The sequence below is a fragment of the Pollicipes pollicipes genome, unplaced genomic scaffold (genome assembly GCF_011947565.3).
Source record: "Pollicipes pollicipes isolate AB1234 unplaced genomic scaffold, Ppol_2.1 Scaffold_6138;HRSCAF=7277_pilon_pilon_pilon, whole genome shotgun sequence".
Classification (NCBI taxonomy): Eukaryota; Metazoa; Arthropoda; class Thecostraca; order Pollicipedomorpha; family Pollicipedidae; genus Pollicipes; species Pollicipes pollicipes.
In genome coordinates this window covers 35,873,259-35,886,365 of record NW_023596818.1, presented here as the reverse complement: position 1 = coordinate 35,886,365, position 13,107 = coordinate 35,873,259, and the positions used below count along the sequence as shown (strand labels likewise).

Genomic DNA, 13,107 nt, shown 5'->3' with positions numbered 1-13,107 from the left:
AATTAGATTTGCTATAACGTCTTCAGATTTGTTATGTTATTATAATTGTTTGTTAAATGATTGAAAAAATGCACGAATTGATGATGGTGCGCCAGCTTTTACACACAAATTTAAAAGAAAACGAATTTGTTTTGGAAATGAAATTCTGACTTAAAATTAGTAACATTCTTACAACCGACTGCTCGCACTATATTCGTCATAAAATAAAGATATTATGATCGTATTAAAACCAAAACCTAAAACAGGCAGCAGAAGGAGTGGTCAGCGTTAGGCATTATCTCCTTGTTACGCAGTTGTATTTTGCAGTGTTTTGGCGTGCATCACAGAAAGCTCTAGTCAGCTGGAGTCAGCTGACATCATCACGGTCCAGCGCCGTAACCGTCATTTAGTTTTGCCGAAGTGGGGGTGGATTGTGTGTGTCGTGGGAGGGTACTTGGGCATCGATATTGCTTCAGATAGGGTAAGTGCGGTATGTACGCTTTTCGTTATCAACGTCATGGGCACGTTGTGGCATGCTTATATTCCGGCATTATACAGACGTGACCAGGGGAAGTGGCATCTGGTCATAAATCTTAGTCTGCATCATACCTTACCTTACCTTATGGTGGTCAGGTAATCAGGTGATCGAGATCAGATCAGGATCAGGTGATCTTACCTTATGGATTGTGGTTATGGAATTGTAAAAGGCCACTAGGTCTGTAGGTCCCGGTCTCGTCAGGCTCCCGGTCCGGTAACCAGTCTCAAATTATGGGAAGATTCAGTGTGCGACGTCGTACATGATGCCAGCCCAATGCATATCAAGCCTGGACTTGAACTGTTCAACTGAGGTCGACGACACGACCGGTTGTGGAGGAGCGTTCCAGTTGTTGACAACCCGCGTGCTAAATGAGTTACGACAGATGAGAGTCCTAACTCGAGGTTTTCTGAGATTCCATTGGTGTCCTCTTGTCACCTCCGAGTCGTGCCTTGTCGGGAATTCCTCTTCCGACAGCGACATACCTCCGTGAAACAGCTGGTACACTGTTACCATGTATCACCTACAACGACGATAGTACAGTGAGGGCAACTGAAGGAGTCTGAGCCTCTCATGGTATGGCTGGCACCTCACTTCATAGACAAGCTGGGTAGCTCGTCACTGAACCTTACCTTAGAATCATGCCTACCATCCAGACTGTAAAAATTCATGTTACACAAACATACGTGGCTCAGCAGCAACAACTCGGCAGCAAGTTTAGCGCCTGCCCACCATAAATCCGAGAACCTGTGTTTGGATGACATTCATATGCTGACAAATTTTTCACATAAGGTCACATCTCATAAGTTTCAGTGCATTTAGGCAGTGTTTCAAGGAATTGGGGTATTACCACAGTGATTGTGAGCAAAAATGCACTCACAATTATTCAAACAATTTTTCAAAGCCTGTCACAAGCTGAAATAGTCTAAGGTAGTGTATATATGCTCCAGGTTCAGTGGACCAACATCATGTAAGTGACTGGTGCAGTGGGTGGATATATTTCATATTGGGTTTTCCTGTATGCAAACCATGGCTAAGGTGCCAACAAGATACTAGGGGCAAGATTGTCTACCAAAATGGGATAGTGAACTGCCTGATTAGGAGCAGATTTTGTAATCCTCACATGCCTCTTCTCCATCTTCTCCAAAAGTAACATAACTTTTATATGACATGCTAGTATTGCTGCTTGCCTTTTCAGCTGCAGCAAAGGCATCTATTTAGGCTTGTTTATTGATCTTTGATGATAAAGTTTGAGATGTTGGCTTCACATTTTAAATTGGATTGTGTGACTTTTTGTTACATACTAATATTTATGTCATATTATAATTGCTATGCAGCTTAGAGTACCCCTGTTGAAAAATAGTGCATATATACAGTACAGTCATCTGCCAGTCAGCAAACCATGACAACTATAAAAAACATCGGGTTAAATCAGCCATCAGGGACTGTTTCAAGAAATTTAGGGCAATTAATCAAGAATATGGAACAAAATAAGCCCATTGTATGCCTTGTGGCATCATAAGTTGTCTTTTGACAAAGCTCGATGGATTAAAACAGAAAATGTCTAACTCTGGTCACCAATCATGTGTTGAAAGCACGTGAGGTAAGCGATTACCTGGTTCACAGGAGACTTACTGGCTTCTTCCTGCTCCCTCAAAACAAAAAGTCAGTGCCTTTTGCATGGTCTGCTGGCAGACAGTCATCGCCCGCCCCCCCGCCCAAATATAAATATCAGTCATGCCCACCAACATGCAAGATTAAAATGTGAAACAAGTAAGAGGTGTGCATGATAAACATCTCCAGAGGGCAGAATTTCACCATCAAACACTTCTGTATTAGTTGCATTAGGTCTGTCCCAAAGCTCTGTATGGCAACATTAGGATAGCCTTGCCAGGTAGCCTGGTGAGTTAGACACTTGAAAGGCTTAGATTTATCATCATTGAGCACCGCCATGGACCAGGAAAACAGTTAACCAAGGGTTTAATAGGGGGAAAATGGCGGTAAATAAGTTCTGTGCTTTAAATTATCTTCTTCATTCCCTGTGAACTGTTCACTCTTGGGTGCATATCAAAGGTATTTGGGCGGCTGGCGAATTAATCCAATTTATATATGAAATAGGTACAAGCTTGCAGTTGGAGCATCCTGCAGAGAGATCACTCAACATTTTAAGCAGCAGGTGGTCCCTCTAAAAGTGATCAAAAAGAGAGGAAGAATGAAGTGGTATCACACTTGTATGATACCAAGAAAAACAAAAGTAGTGAAAGAAATACAAAGGCTGATACTTTTCTGGCAAAATTTTGTTATCAGCTGATTTTACTTAAAGTCTGTTAACATGAGTGCTCAAATGGTGATATTCATCTTGTAAAGTTAATTTAGAAGACCTTTCTTGAATTTTTCACCCATGCATTTCGAGAGTGATGCAATTTGGTGGTGAAATTTCCCCGAGAAAAAAGAAGTATGTGGAATAAAATTATCTACCAGGCCTTGCTGGTCTTTGCACCAAGCCCTGCTTTCGTGGTATGGTGGTGAGAACAAAATAATAGGGGATGTGCGAAAACATTGCATTTGGCACACAGCTGCTGATTGTGATGCATTTTATAAACAAACCAAACTCAATGCGTGCAAGCGGCTGGAGTCGCTGGGGTTCTTGGGCTTTGAGGTACCTGGCGCCCTTGCTCTGTACATACATAGACATGATTCAGATTAGGTGAGGCAGGACATAGCCATAGGTATCCAGGTTCCGTGGAGCTTCGTTTATGCTTGGTGGTTTCAAGTGAGCTCGGTTTTGGATGGTGTCTGAAAACCTCAGAAAGGGAAATAGGGGTTTGGCATGTGCGATTAGATGATGTCAGGCAGGAGTGAAAAATTCACATAAAATAGGGAGAAAAGGAGTGAAAAATTCCTCCTCATAGGTTGTTGCTTTACACCCAAAGTCGGCAATTCTAGGACAATGGCAGAATTTGATCACAAAAGTTGAATGTACTGCAATAGTTGGCACAAGACGTCGTGCCCTCTGACAAGAACCAACCTTCCTTTGTGACTACTGCCATTGGCTGCAGGCCACAACTGTCAAGGGCAAAAGTTAGTGCCTGAAGCAACTCAAACCCACCCCACCACTGATGGATGGATTGGTAGGCAGGTGTGCTAACTGATAGACAGAGAGGCTACAAAAATGCTGTGATGGCACTTGAGTGCCCATCTGCCAAACATAACAGCCTATCCTGATAGTCCAGGGGGTCAGTGGGCTAGAGTACCTGCCTACACCCATGGAGGGAAGGGTTGAAGGGATTTTAGGTGCATGCTGTGCACTTCTGATCGGGATGGCCTGTGGCAGGTGGTGGGGACTGAGCTATTAGGTTAGGTGATGAGAATATATGAGCTGAGATGAAATATGTCAAGATGTTGACAGTGATATCTGACATGCAAAGGCTCAAGTTTTTCAGACAGCATGAATGAGATAAACACAGCTCAGAGCACCACTCTAAGAAACTCTGATTAAGGTGTTTCTCAGTCTGAACATCAGGGGCATCACCAGGGTTTCAAACTGTCAGCTGCACACATCAGGAATTGTTGCCTGTGGCTGTCTGAATTGTCCCGGAACCAAACCATATCAATCTCATACAAGGAAGGTTTCAAGCAGTTTTTTCCATGCAGTGTGACATTTAAGCATCTTGATCTGGCTAATTAGGCAATTCATGGAATGCTCATTTGTGGTAGCTATGTTGGGAATCAGACCATTTTGCTCTTTTCTGATATGAAGATGCATGAAGGATGCCTGTCAGTTGGATTTTTGGGTGCCTTTCCTTTGAGCTTGGCATGACAAGTGTGTGTTGCATGCTTGGCAAATGGTGGCAGTGGCAGGGCAGAGTTGACAATTTCAGGAGCATAAAGAATAGTCCAGATGTATGAATTTTGGGACATGTACATGGTAATGATTTTTGAGGCAGGGCTGGTGCAAAAATGAAGTTATTTTTTTAGTTGAGGTACTTCCTGAAGTGGGACAGATCATGCTATTTAGGGCCAGTGGTGAGCTGCATTGTGACAGTTAAGGCATATTTTGGAGCAAACAGAAGTCATCCTAGGCATTCCATCGCCATGGTTTGCATACTGGCCTGCCTGCAGCAGCCTGACTGCCAAGGCTGTGTGTACATACCTTGGAACAGCTGGGATGATAATGTATTCAGAGATAAGCAGTTCTGGTGACACTTTGAAAGTTCCCTTCATTTGCAATGCAAAGTTGTCACATGATGAAATTGCATAAAAGAACCTAGATCATGTATAAGGTATTTTGTGGCTAGATCTGACGAGTTATGAGAGAAGAATATTTTTATGTTATTTCTGGGAACCCCACTTCATACTGCAACCTTCAAGATTTCACAATCAAGATCAGGTTATGATACAAGTGTGCACTTTGCTAGTTAGTATTTGTGTTGCATGTTTATAAACTGCCAGGATTATGAAGACAGTTCCAATCATGAGAACTGTGCAAACTCTGCAAAACTCTTCAAACAAACAGGTGCAAATTGCCCGGCCCCAGAGTGTGGGCCTTGAATGACATCACTCAGAATATCTGCCTCTGATTTATGATGTGTTTGGGTGCTTCCATTAACATTCTTAACTTGTTGCCACTCTTGCTTGCAGGGGAGATACACACGTACACTGCCAGCACTGTCAGCCCGCCCGGTGCTCAGAGATGTCTGACAAGGATGAAAATCCCTCTGGGGAGCTGCTAGCCAAAGTATCATTCCCCTTGTACACCATCAAGGCGCTGTCCGGTCAGCACATCCTTGTGGCGGGTGGTGGCGGCTCGGCGAAGACCGGAGTGGCCAATGGATTTGTGAGTATTCTGGGCACAAACACATTCGCATGTCCGTGAGTTTGTTGCATGTGGTCATTGGTTCCTGGCTTCCAAGATATGATTACCTGCTGTACTGAATAAAAAATGTGCTGGTATGCTTCATATCTTAAAGAAATTTGCTAGTGACAACCAGGAAAATACGAGGAAAAAATCGAACAACTAGAGTGATGACCACCAATGTTTGATCACCTGAACATCATTCTATCTCATGACAGCATGTAACTGAGCTCTGCTGGAACAGCTTCTCGTCACATCATCGGCCCCTTAAAGTTGCTCCTCCCCCGCCAGCAAATCTTCGAGCTGACGCACTCGGGCAGCCAGACGGAGGCAGAAGAGGTGGCCTGGCACGAGACCGGCAACAAGGCCATCATGAACTGCGTGGCGTTCTCGTACGGCCGTCAGGAAGTGCTGGCCGCAGGGCTCGACGACGACCTCCAGCTGTACCAGATCAGCCGCAAGCTCGTGGAGGAGGACAAGGAGGGACACGTCCTGCCCGACGAAGGTCAGCTGGACGCCGCCGATGGGGAGCGCTTGGCCCCGCAGCCGTGCGTGGAGGGGGAAGTGGGCGCTCGTTGGTGTTTGTGTGCTAGTGCGGTCAGCAAGCGCCGTTGTGCTTTTATGTGAGATATCGAATCTTTGACTTCGTTAATTGATTTCTGAATCGGTTTGTGAGGATGTATGTTGGTCTGTGGGCATGCACGTTGGTTCGGGCGATTGTAAATATGCTTCGTAATTTGGATTTATTCATGCTGTCCTATGCTTGACCATGAACACTTGTGTTTATTGTTCGCAGTGGCACTTGGCTGTCGGGCCTCCGCATTCGCCCGTGGATGTATGAGTTTGTTAGACAATCTATCGACACATGTACCCGCCATCATGACGATCCTCGCTGCCCCCGCATGCTGGCAGAGCCAGGGCTCCGCAGCATGCACGGTGCTTGGACGCGCGTTGTTGGGTGGTCTCGCGTGGGGATCCGTACAGGCCGGCGCCCGCTGTGCTGAGGGATACCGGACGGCCCGCCCTCTGCCGCGCAGACAAGTTCGTGCAGACCCGGCGGCGCAGGAAGAGCGAGTCGCTGAGCAACAGTCAGGAGGGCCGCTTCTTCAGGAAAGGACGCCACCCGTCCGGCAACAAGAGAATCGGCTTCAACATCACCACCCAGGAGTCCGTCCGCACCGATTTCAAGTGAGCCGTCCCCTTGTGCTTCGGTCGCAGTCGCAGGCTGTTTTGGCGCAGGGCCATTGTGTTCGCCGTTTTTTCCGTCTCTTGCCGGGATTCCAGTCCGTTCTGCCGCCATCCCAGGTGGTTCCTCCACCGTCAAGGGCTGTGCTGCCTCGGTTTTAGGGTGTGGTACCACCGCCCCGGTCTCCCGCCACCGCCCCAACATTGCCTGTCACCAACCCGACCGCTGCCTGTTGCGTCGCCTCACACCCGCTTTGCAGGGGCAAGAGAACGCCTCCCTTTCACTACCTGTTGTCAGCGTCGTGTTGTACGAGCTTCGAAGTTGGTTTTGGACGGGCTTGATGATGCAAACAAACCTCTGGTGTCATCTCTAAGCGATCTGTGGCGCAGGGACTTCGATGTGACTAATGTCCTGGCTCTGATTCACAAGTCGTTGGAGGTGGCGGCGGGCCAACACGTTCACATTCACATGGGCAAGTCCAGTTGTTTATCCACCGCCGTGGCTGCGGTGCGTTCCCACACAGCACGCTGCTGCGTGAAGCGCCGCCGCATGTCCGTAACAAGTGCTAACGGGCATCGTTGGGTCCCGCACCAGCGCCGGCCGTCCTGGCGCTGATCTGATGCCGCCGCGCCGCTTGCAGCACCAAGGGGGACGACTCGTTCCAGAAGATGGTGCGCGTGAGCCTGGACCGGACGTTCCTGGTGACGGGCGGCTGCGACGGCCACCTGCGCGTCTGGAAATACCCCGGCCTCGCCAAGCTGCGCGACGTCAAGGCGCACGCCAAGGAGATCGACGACATTGACATCAGCCCGTCCGGATCCAAGGTGGGCCGGCGGCGAGCCGCGCTCTGTCATCTGGTGCTCACACCCGTTTGTCTGGCCGTCCAGTGCTCTCACCCCTCTGTCCGGTCATCCGGTGCGGCCATCCCCCTGTCAGTTCGTCCGGTGCTCCCACCCCTGTGTCCGGTTGTCCGGTGCTCTCACCCCTGTGTCCGGTCGTCCGGTGCTCTCACCCCCTGTGTCCGGTCGTCCGGTGCTCCCATCCCCTGTCCGGTCATCCGGTGCTCTCACCCCTTTGTCCGGTCGTCCGGTGCTCCCACCCCTCTGTCTGGGTCGGTGGGGCGGGCGCGGCAGTGTTGGCGTCAGGTGGCGGGCGGTCGCTGGCTGGGTTGTTTGGTCCTAGATGCCGGGGCGCCAGCGTGACCCGGTGCCGCCGGGCCGTGACAGGTCACCACACCGGTGCAGCCGTGCGCTTCGGAACGCCGAGGTGCGTTAGGGTGCCGCCGGTCACCATGTGTCACGGACTCAGGATTCGACGGGCCTTCAGTTGGTGGACACGGTGGCAGTGCTGCGGTAGGTGCAAGCACTTTCATAACGCCGCTTTTTCAGATCGTCAGCATCGGAAAAGACAACAAGTGCAATGTTTGGAACGTCAAGGATGGAAAGAAGGTTGCCCAACTAGACTTCGATCCTCCGCAGAAGGGGTGCAAGTACATCTTCAAGAAATGCAGGTGCGTGCCGTCTTTCCGTGGTGTCTTAAGCTGCTGGCGTCAATCGATGCTATCGGCTTTCACCACACAGCTGTTTTGTTTGAACTTTTGCCATACTCAATCGAAACTCGGAACTGTTCGGTCAGAATCCGTTATAGGTTCATTTTCATCCAATGCCTGCCTCCGCACGTAAACGCCTTATTGCCCAGCCGTCTCCTGACATGGAATTCTGTCGAGATGCCGGTAAGCTGAGCTGTGACTGGGCTGACTTCTCGCCCATTGTCCCGCGTTACAGATTCGGCATTGTCGAGGGCGACAAGAACAACTTCCGCCTGTACACCCTCCACAACCCGGTGGCTTCCCGCAAGCCCGGGTACATCGTGAAGTGGAACACCACCTCCTTCGTGCCGGAGAAGATAGTAACCGTTCCAGGTGGGGGCGTGGGAGCGCGCTCGAGCGCGGCCACGCTGATGCAGCTGATTGCAGGATGTGTGCAGGGCGTCCGTTGCCTGTTGAATGTCGTGCACATCTGAGGGGCAACACATCGGCCGTTGTCGGGCTTGGACGTTGACGCCCACAAGGTTTCATGAGCACTGCGAATCTATGTATGAATGAATGTGCATATCAATGAATGAAAGAATGCGTGAATGAAATAATGCATGTTTATTTGAGTGATTGAATAAGTGAACGGTTGAATGCACGAATGAATAATGAATTAATGAATGCACATATCAATGAATGAAAGAACGCATGAATGAAAGCATGAAAGCTTAATTGAGTGATTTAATAAGTGAACGCTTGAATGCACGAATGAATCCACGTGTGGATCAATGGGTAAATGTGTGAGTGAGTAAATGAACGTATGCATGCGTAAATTGATGTATGAATGAGTGGAAGCAGACATGCAAAGTGAATGAATGAATCCTTTGAATGGACGAATGCAAATATGAATACATGAACATGTGGAGGAATTGCTGAATGCATGAATAAGTGAATCACTGGACGAACGAAAGCTTCAGTGAGTGAATGATAAGTTGTCTACCGTGTGACTGCAATCTTGACTGCTGAATTGTGGCGTCCATTGAATGTATCTTCTTACCAACTCGTACATGGTGAGATGGAGACGTCATTGGCTGTTTATGAATCGGCAGTCGCCTCCACAGTGTCACAATAACACTTGAGTGTTCGTAAGTTTAATGCCGTTGTGACCGCGCGACAGACACTGTAACAGCACGTGGTAGTCCGTACGTCGGCCGCCGCAGTCGCTGCCAGTGTCATCCCAGCCGTCCTGTACTTGGAATAGTTGTGACAACACCACATGCTGCGGCCATAACCGGTGGTATCGCATCGGTGTTGTACTGTATCCGGCCATGACTGCCCGTGTTTGCGATGCAGGCAGCCTGTCGGTGCTAGATGCGGTGTTGTGCTGTGCCCGGCCGTGACTGCCCGTGTTTGTGCTGCAGGCAGCCTGTCGGCGCTAGCCGTCAGTGACGACGGCCGTTTCCTGGCCGTGGGCTCCATGGAGACGGGCTCTGTTAGCATCTACATCAGCTTCAGCCTGCAGGTCAGGCAGCAGCGGCGGCATGTGACCGCCCTCGGCCAGCCGAGGCTGCGTCACGTGTCCTCCCTTGATCAGCGGGAGCCGTGTCACGTGATCTGACCGTGCGTGATCGCGGCTGCCGTGTTCTGTAGATCATTAAGCACACGTGTGCGCCACCGGCTCCGGCGGCTGGTGTCTGGTTCGAGCTCCGCAGCCTTGGGGTAATAGTTTCCCTTTGAACTAGGTATTCTAACAACCCAGAGCTCATAAAGATAAACAACGCTTTGAGTACAAAACACAAAGTGCGCCGTTCAGTGAGAACTCATTACAACTGTGCATTTGTTTATTTTCGGCGAAGTTGTTTTGGTGAAAAGCCTATCATATGTTTTGCTATTCAGTTGTACCGCTCTCCGCCAGATGGGTCATTATCATGCCATCTGTTCCTGTGATCCCTGACGTGCCTCCACCAGCTGCTCGGGACAGTGGACAGCGCGCACCACGCGCTCGTGGCGGGCCTGAAGCCCCCGCCGTCAGTGACGTCTGTGACCCGAGGGTGCGCCGCTGCAGCGGTCTGTGACCTGACTGTGGCCGTGACCGTGGCCGCTCGGCCCGGGCGGTGACCTGTGACCTGCCGCCGGCAGCTGCTGAAAACGGTGGAGAGCGCGCACCACACGTTCGTGACGGGCCTGGAGTTCCTGCCGTCGGGCGAGGCGGCGCGCGCCGTCACCGGCAACAGCGACGCCAGCGTGGTCAGCATCAGCGTCGACAACCAGGTCAAGATCCACCACGTGGCGCGCCGAGGTGAGTGTGTGTGTGTGTGATCGGGGCTTTACGACGCACTCACCTGCTGAGGCTATATGGCGTCGCCTACCTCTCACCCTGGCAGGAAGGGCGGGTACCGCGGGGAATCGAACCCCGTACCTCTGGTTTCCCAGACACGCAGTTAACGCAGACGCCCGCGCCGAGGTGAGCTTGTGCCCGAGAGGAGACATTGAGTCTGCACATCGACGGACCTGCCATGGTGCGGGACATCGCTGCTGTGATCCGCGCGATGCTCGCAGTTGGCGAAGTGGCCAAGAAACACACTGGCCACCTCAACGGCATCACACTGCGTAATCACACGAAAGGGAAGCAACCAAATCGCGCGCACAACGCTCTTGGTCGCGTTGAGGCGAGCGTGCTGCCTCTGGCGACAGGACTCCGAACTACTGGTGGCGGCACAGCGGCACGACTGTTGCGCGCCAACCGGACCAGGCCGTGACAGCTCGCTGGAATAGCTGCGATATGTCGGGTCACACCGAGCGCCGGAACTAGTATTGCGTATCTAGCATCCTTATATGCGGTTAGTCCAGCTTTGGCACTCACGCGTGGTTTTGCCGGGCATTAGGATGGCAACACCGCACAGTCACGGTTTACCCAAAGGTGAACGGTTCGACCCAAAGGTCTGGTGGACGGCAGACCGATAGCACTACACCGTCGCTGCCCCAGCCAGTACCGTGATCTGGCGGTCCTAAAGGTCTGGTGGATGGCAGACCGATAACACTACACCGTCGCTGCCCCAGCCAGGACCGTGACCTGGCGGCCCCAAAGGTTTGGTGGATGGCAGACCGATAATACTACACCGACGCTGCCCCAGCCAGGGCCGTGACCTGGCGGTCCCAAAGGTTTGGTGGATGGCAGACCGATAACACTACACCGTCGTTGCCCCAGCCAGGGCCGTGACCTGGCGGTCCCAAAGACGCCACAGTTTAGCGCGTTTTTGGGTGCTGTAGGGAAGCTGCGAACTTGGGCTCCTTGTGTCAGTATGAAAGTTAGCCAACTTAACCGGCTTGCAGTCCGAGCAGGGTTTTAGATTAGAGTTCGTGTGCCGCAAAGTCTTAAGAAATGAGCGGCTTTGTCCGAGGAAGTGCCTTCGAGCCGGCTTTCTCCTGATTGGCTTGTTTGTGCGTACCGCTTCCGAACAGTCCAGAGCGCGCTGAGACGGTCGTGGTCCGTGGTCCCGAAGCTCGGCCGCTCGGCATGTCTGTCTGTCTTTACGGAGCTGCCGCGCCGCGGCTGTCCCGCAGCGTCCGGGCAGACCCAGCCTGGCCTGCGCTGATGTGCTCGGGTCACTCGTCCGAGGCTGACCCGCTCCACGCATGGCTCTGATCGCCCAGGTGTGTGGAGACCGGCTGGCAGCGTGTTGTCCCCTGCGTTCGTGCTCCACGTCCGTGTGAACTGGACGCGTGGCGTGTCCGGCAGTGGACGTCGGTGGGGACTGTCTACGCCGCCGCGGGTCCTGAGGCGGACGCAGCGCCCCCCTCGCTGACCGCTCCCGCTGTTTCAGGGACCATCTCAGTGATGCTGGCCAGCCTTATAGTGGTGGTGGTGATGGTGCTGACGTTCGTCGTCTGCAGCATGTTGGGCATATGATTGGACGTGGGTTAGCACCATTCTGCGTAAGCCGAGCGTGGGACAGAAGGCTCCCGCCGGTGGATGGGGCCGCAGGCGGCTGCAGCCATATCACTGCACAAGCGCCTCGTCAAGACCAACTGCGATGATCACTTTTCGTTTTGTTTTCTTCTTGGCAATAAGCATGCTCTAGGGTGTTGCTGGTGGCTGTACGTGTTGTGTTGTTGGTTGTACGGCGCGGGGCAATCATCGGTTGATACGTGCCCGAGCCACGCCCCGTGATAGCCCTGAACTCTGGGGTCCACGTCCTGCCTGGTGATGCGGGGTTCCGTTGTGAAGGTCGTCTGGCGTGGTGATCTGTGTCGCCGGCAACGCTCGGGACATACGTTCCGTGTCGTACTGATATGTGATCGTCAAGCCACGCTTTTGTGCTTTGGAAAAGTTGTGAGTTCCTGATGTAAAATACATGGTGACTATATCTGATTAAAAACAATTATGATTGCTTCTTCGTTATGCGGACACGCACAGCGGCAAGGTGCAGTCTGCGAGCGACGGTATACTGAAGGCCCGCAGGACTGTTATGGCGATCGCGGACGCGGGGCGCCACAGTACCATCAACGTCGGTCGCCATGGTAACGGGGAGCCTCTCCAATCACAGGCACGATCGGCTCGTTCCAGACTAGACCATGTATATGACAATAAGGCAGGCTGAACTGGCTGTTGTCAGGTGGCACACTGCGGTGCGTGGAAGGCATCAGTGCTCGGGGGGCCTGTGAGATAATCCAGTGGATAGGGATTGGCCAGTCACTGAAGGGTGCGGACAGGTAGGACACCGCAGCCGGTGGGTCAGCTGGGGTGTCCAGGCTGTGGTTATAAGTGTCGCACTCATAAGGCAGAGATAAGTCAGACATTACAGGAAACGGATGGGACGCTGCGATCTGCGGGAAAAGCTGGGACAATCCACTGGGCAAGGACAGTTTGTGACACTAGTGGGTAGGGACAGGTGGGATATTTAAGCGGATAATGACAGGTGGGCCCCTCCAATGGATAACGACAGTTGGGACATTCCCGTGGGTCCGGAACAGTTGGGACATTCCCATGGGTGCGGAACAGTTGGGACATTCCCGTGGAT

The 13,107-nt window shown here is 51.7% G+C and overlaps 1 protein-coding gene across 1 annotated transcript; it reads left to right on the top strand.

The window, feature by feature from the left end:
* Positions 1 to 379: 379 nt before the first annotated feature.
* On the top strand, positions 380 to 12,468 carry LOC119106384 (prolactin regulatory element-binding protein). Its single transcript, XM_037230019.1, has 10 exons — positions 380 to 460; positions 5,156 to 5,351; positions 5,661 to 5,874; positions 6,407 to 6,557; positions 7,196 to 7,379; positions 7,944 to 8,065; positions 8,340 to 8,476; positions 9,508 to 9,608; positions 10,226 to 10,385; positions 11,911 to 12,468. Exons 2-10 carry the CDS (start codon positions 5,208 to 5,210, stop codon positions 11,994 to 11,996), a joined length of 1,299 nt encoding a protein of 432 aa, XP_037085914.1. The 5' UTR covers positions 380 to 460; positions 5,156 to 5,207; the 3' UTR covers positions 11,997 to 12,468.
* The last annotated feature ends 639 nt before the right edge of the window (positions 12,469 to 13,107 follow it).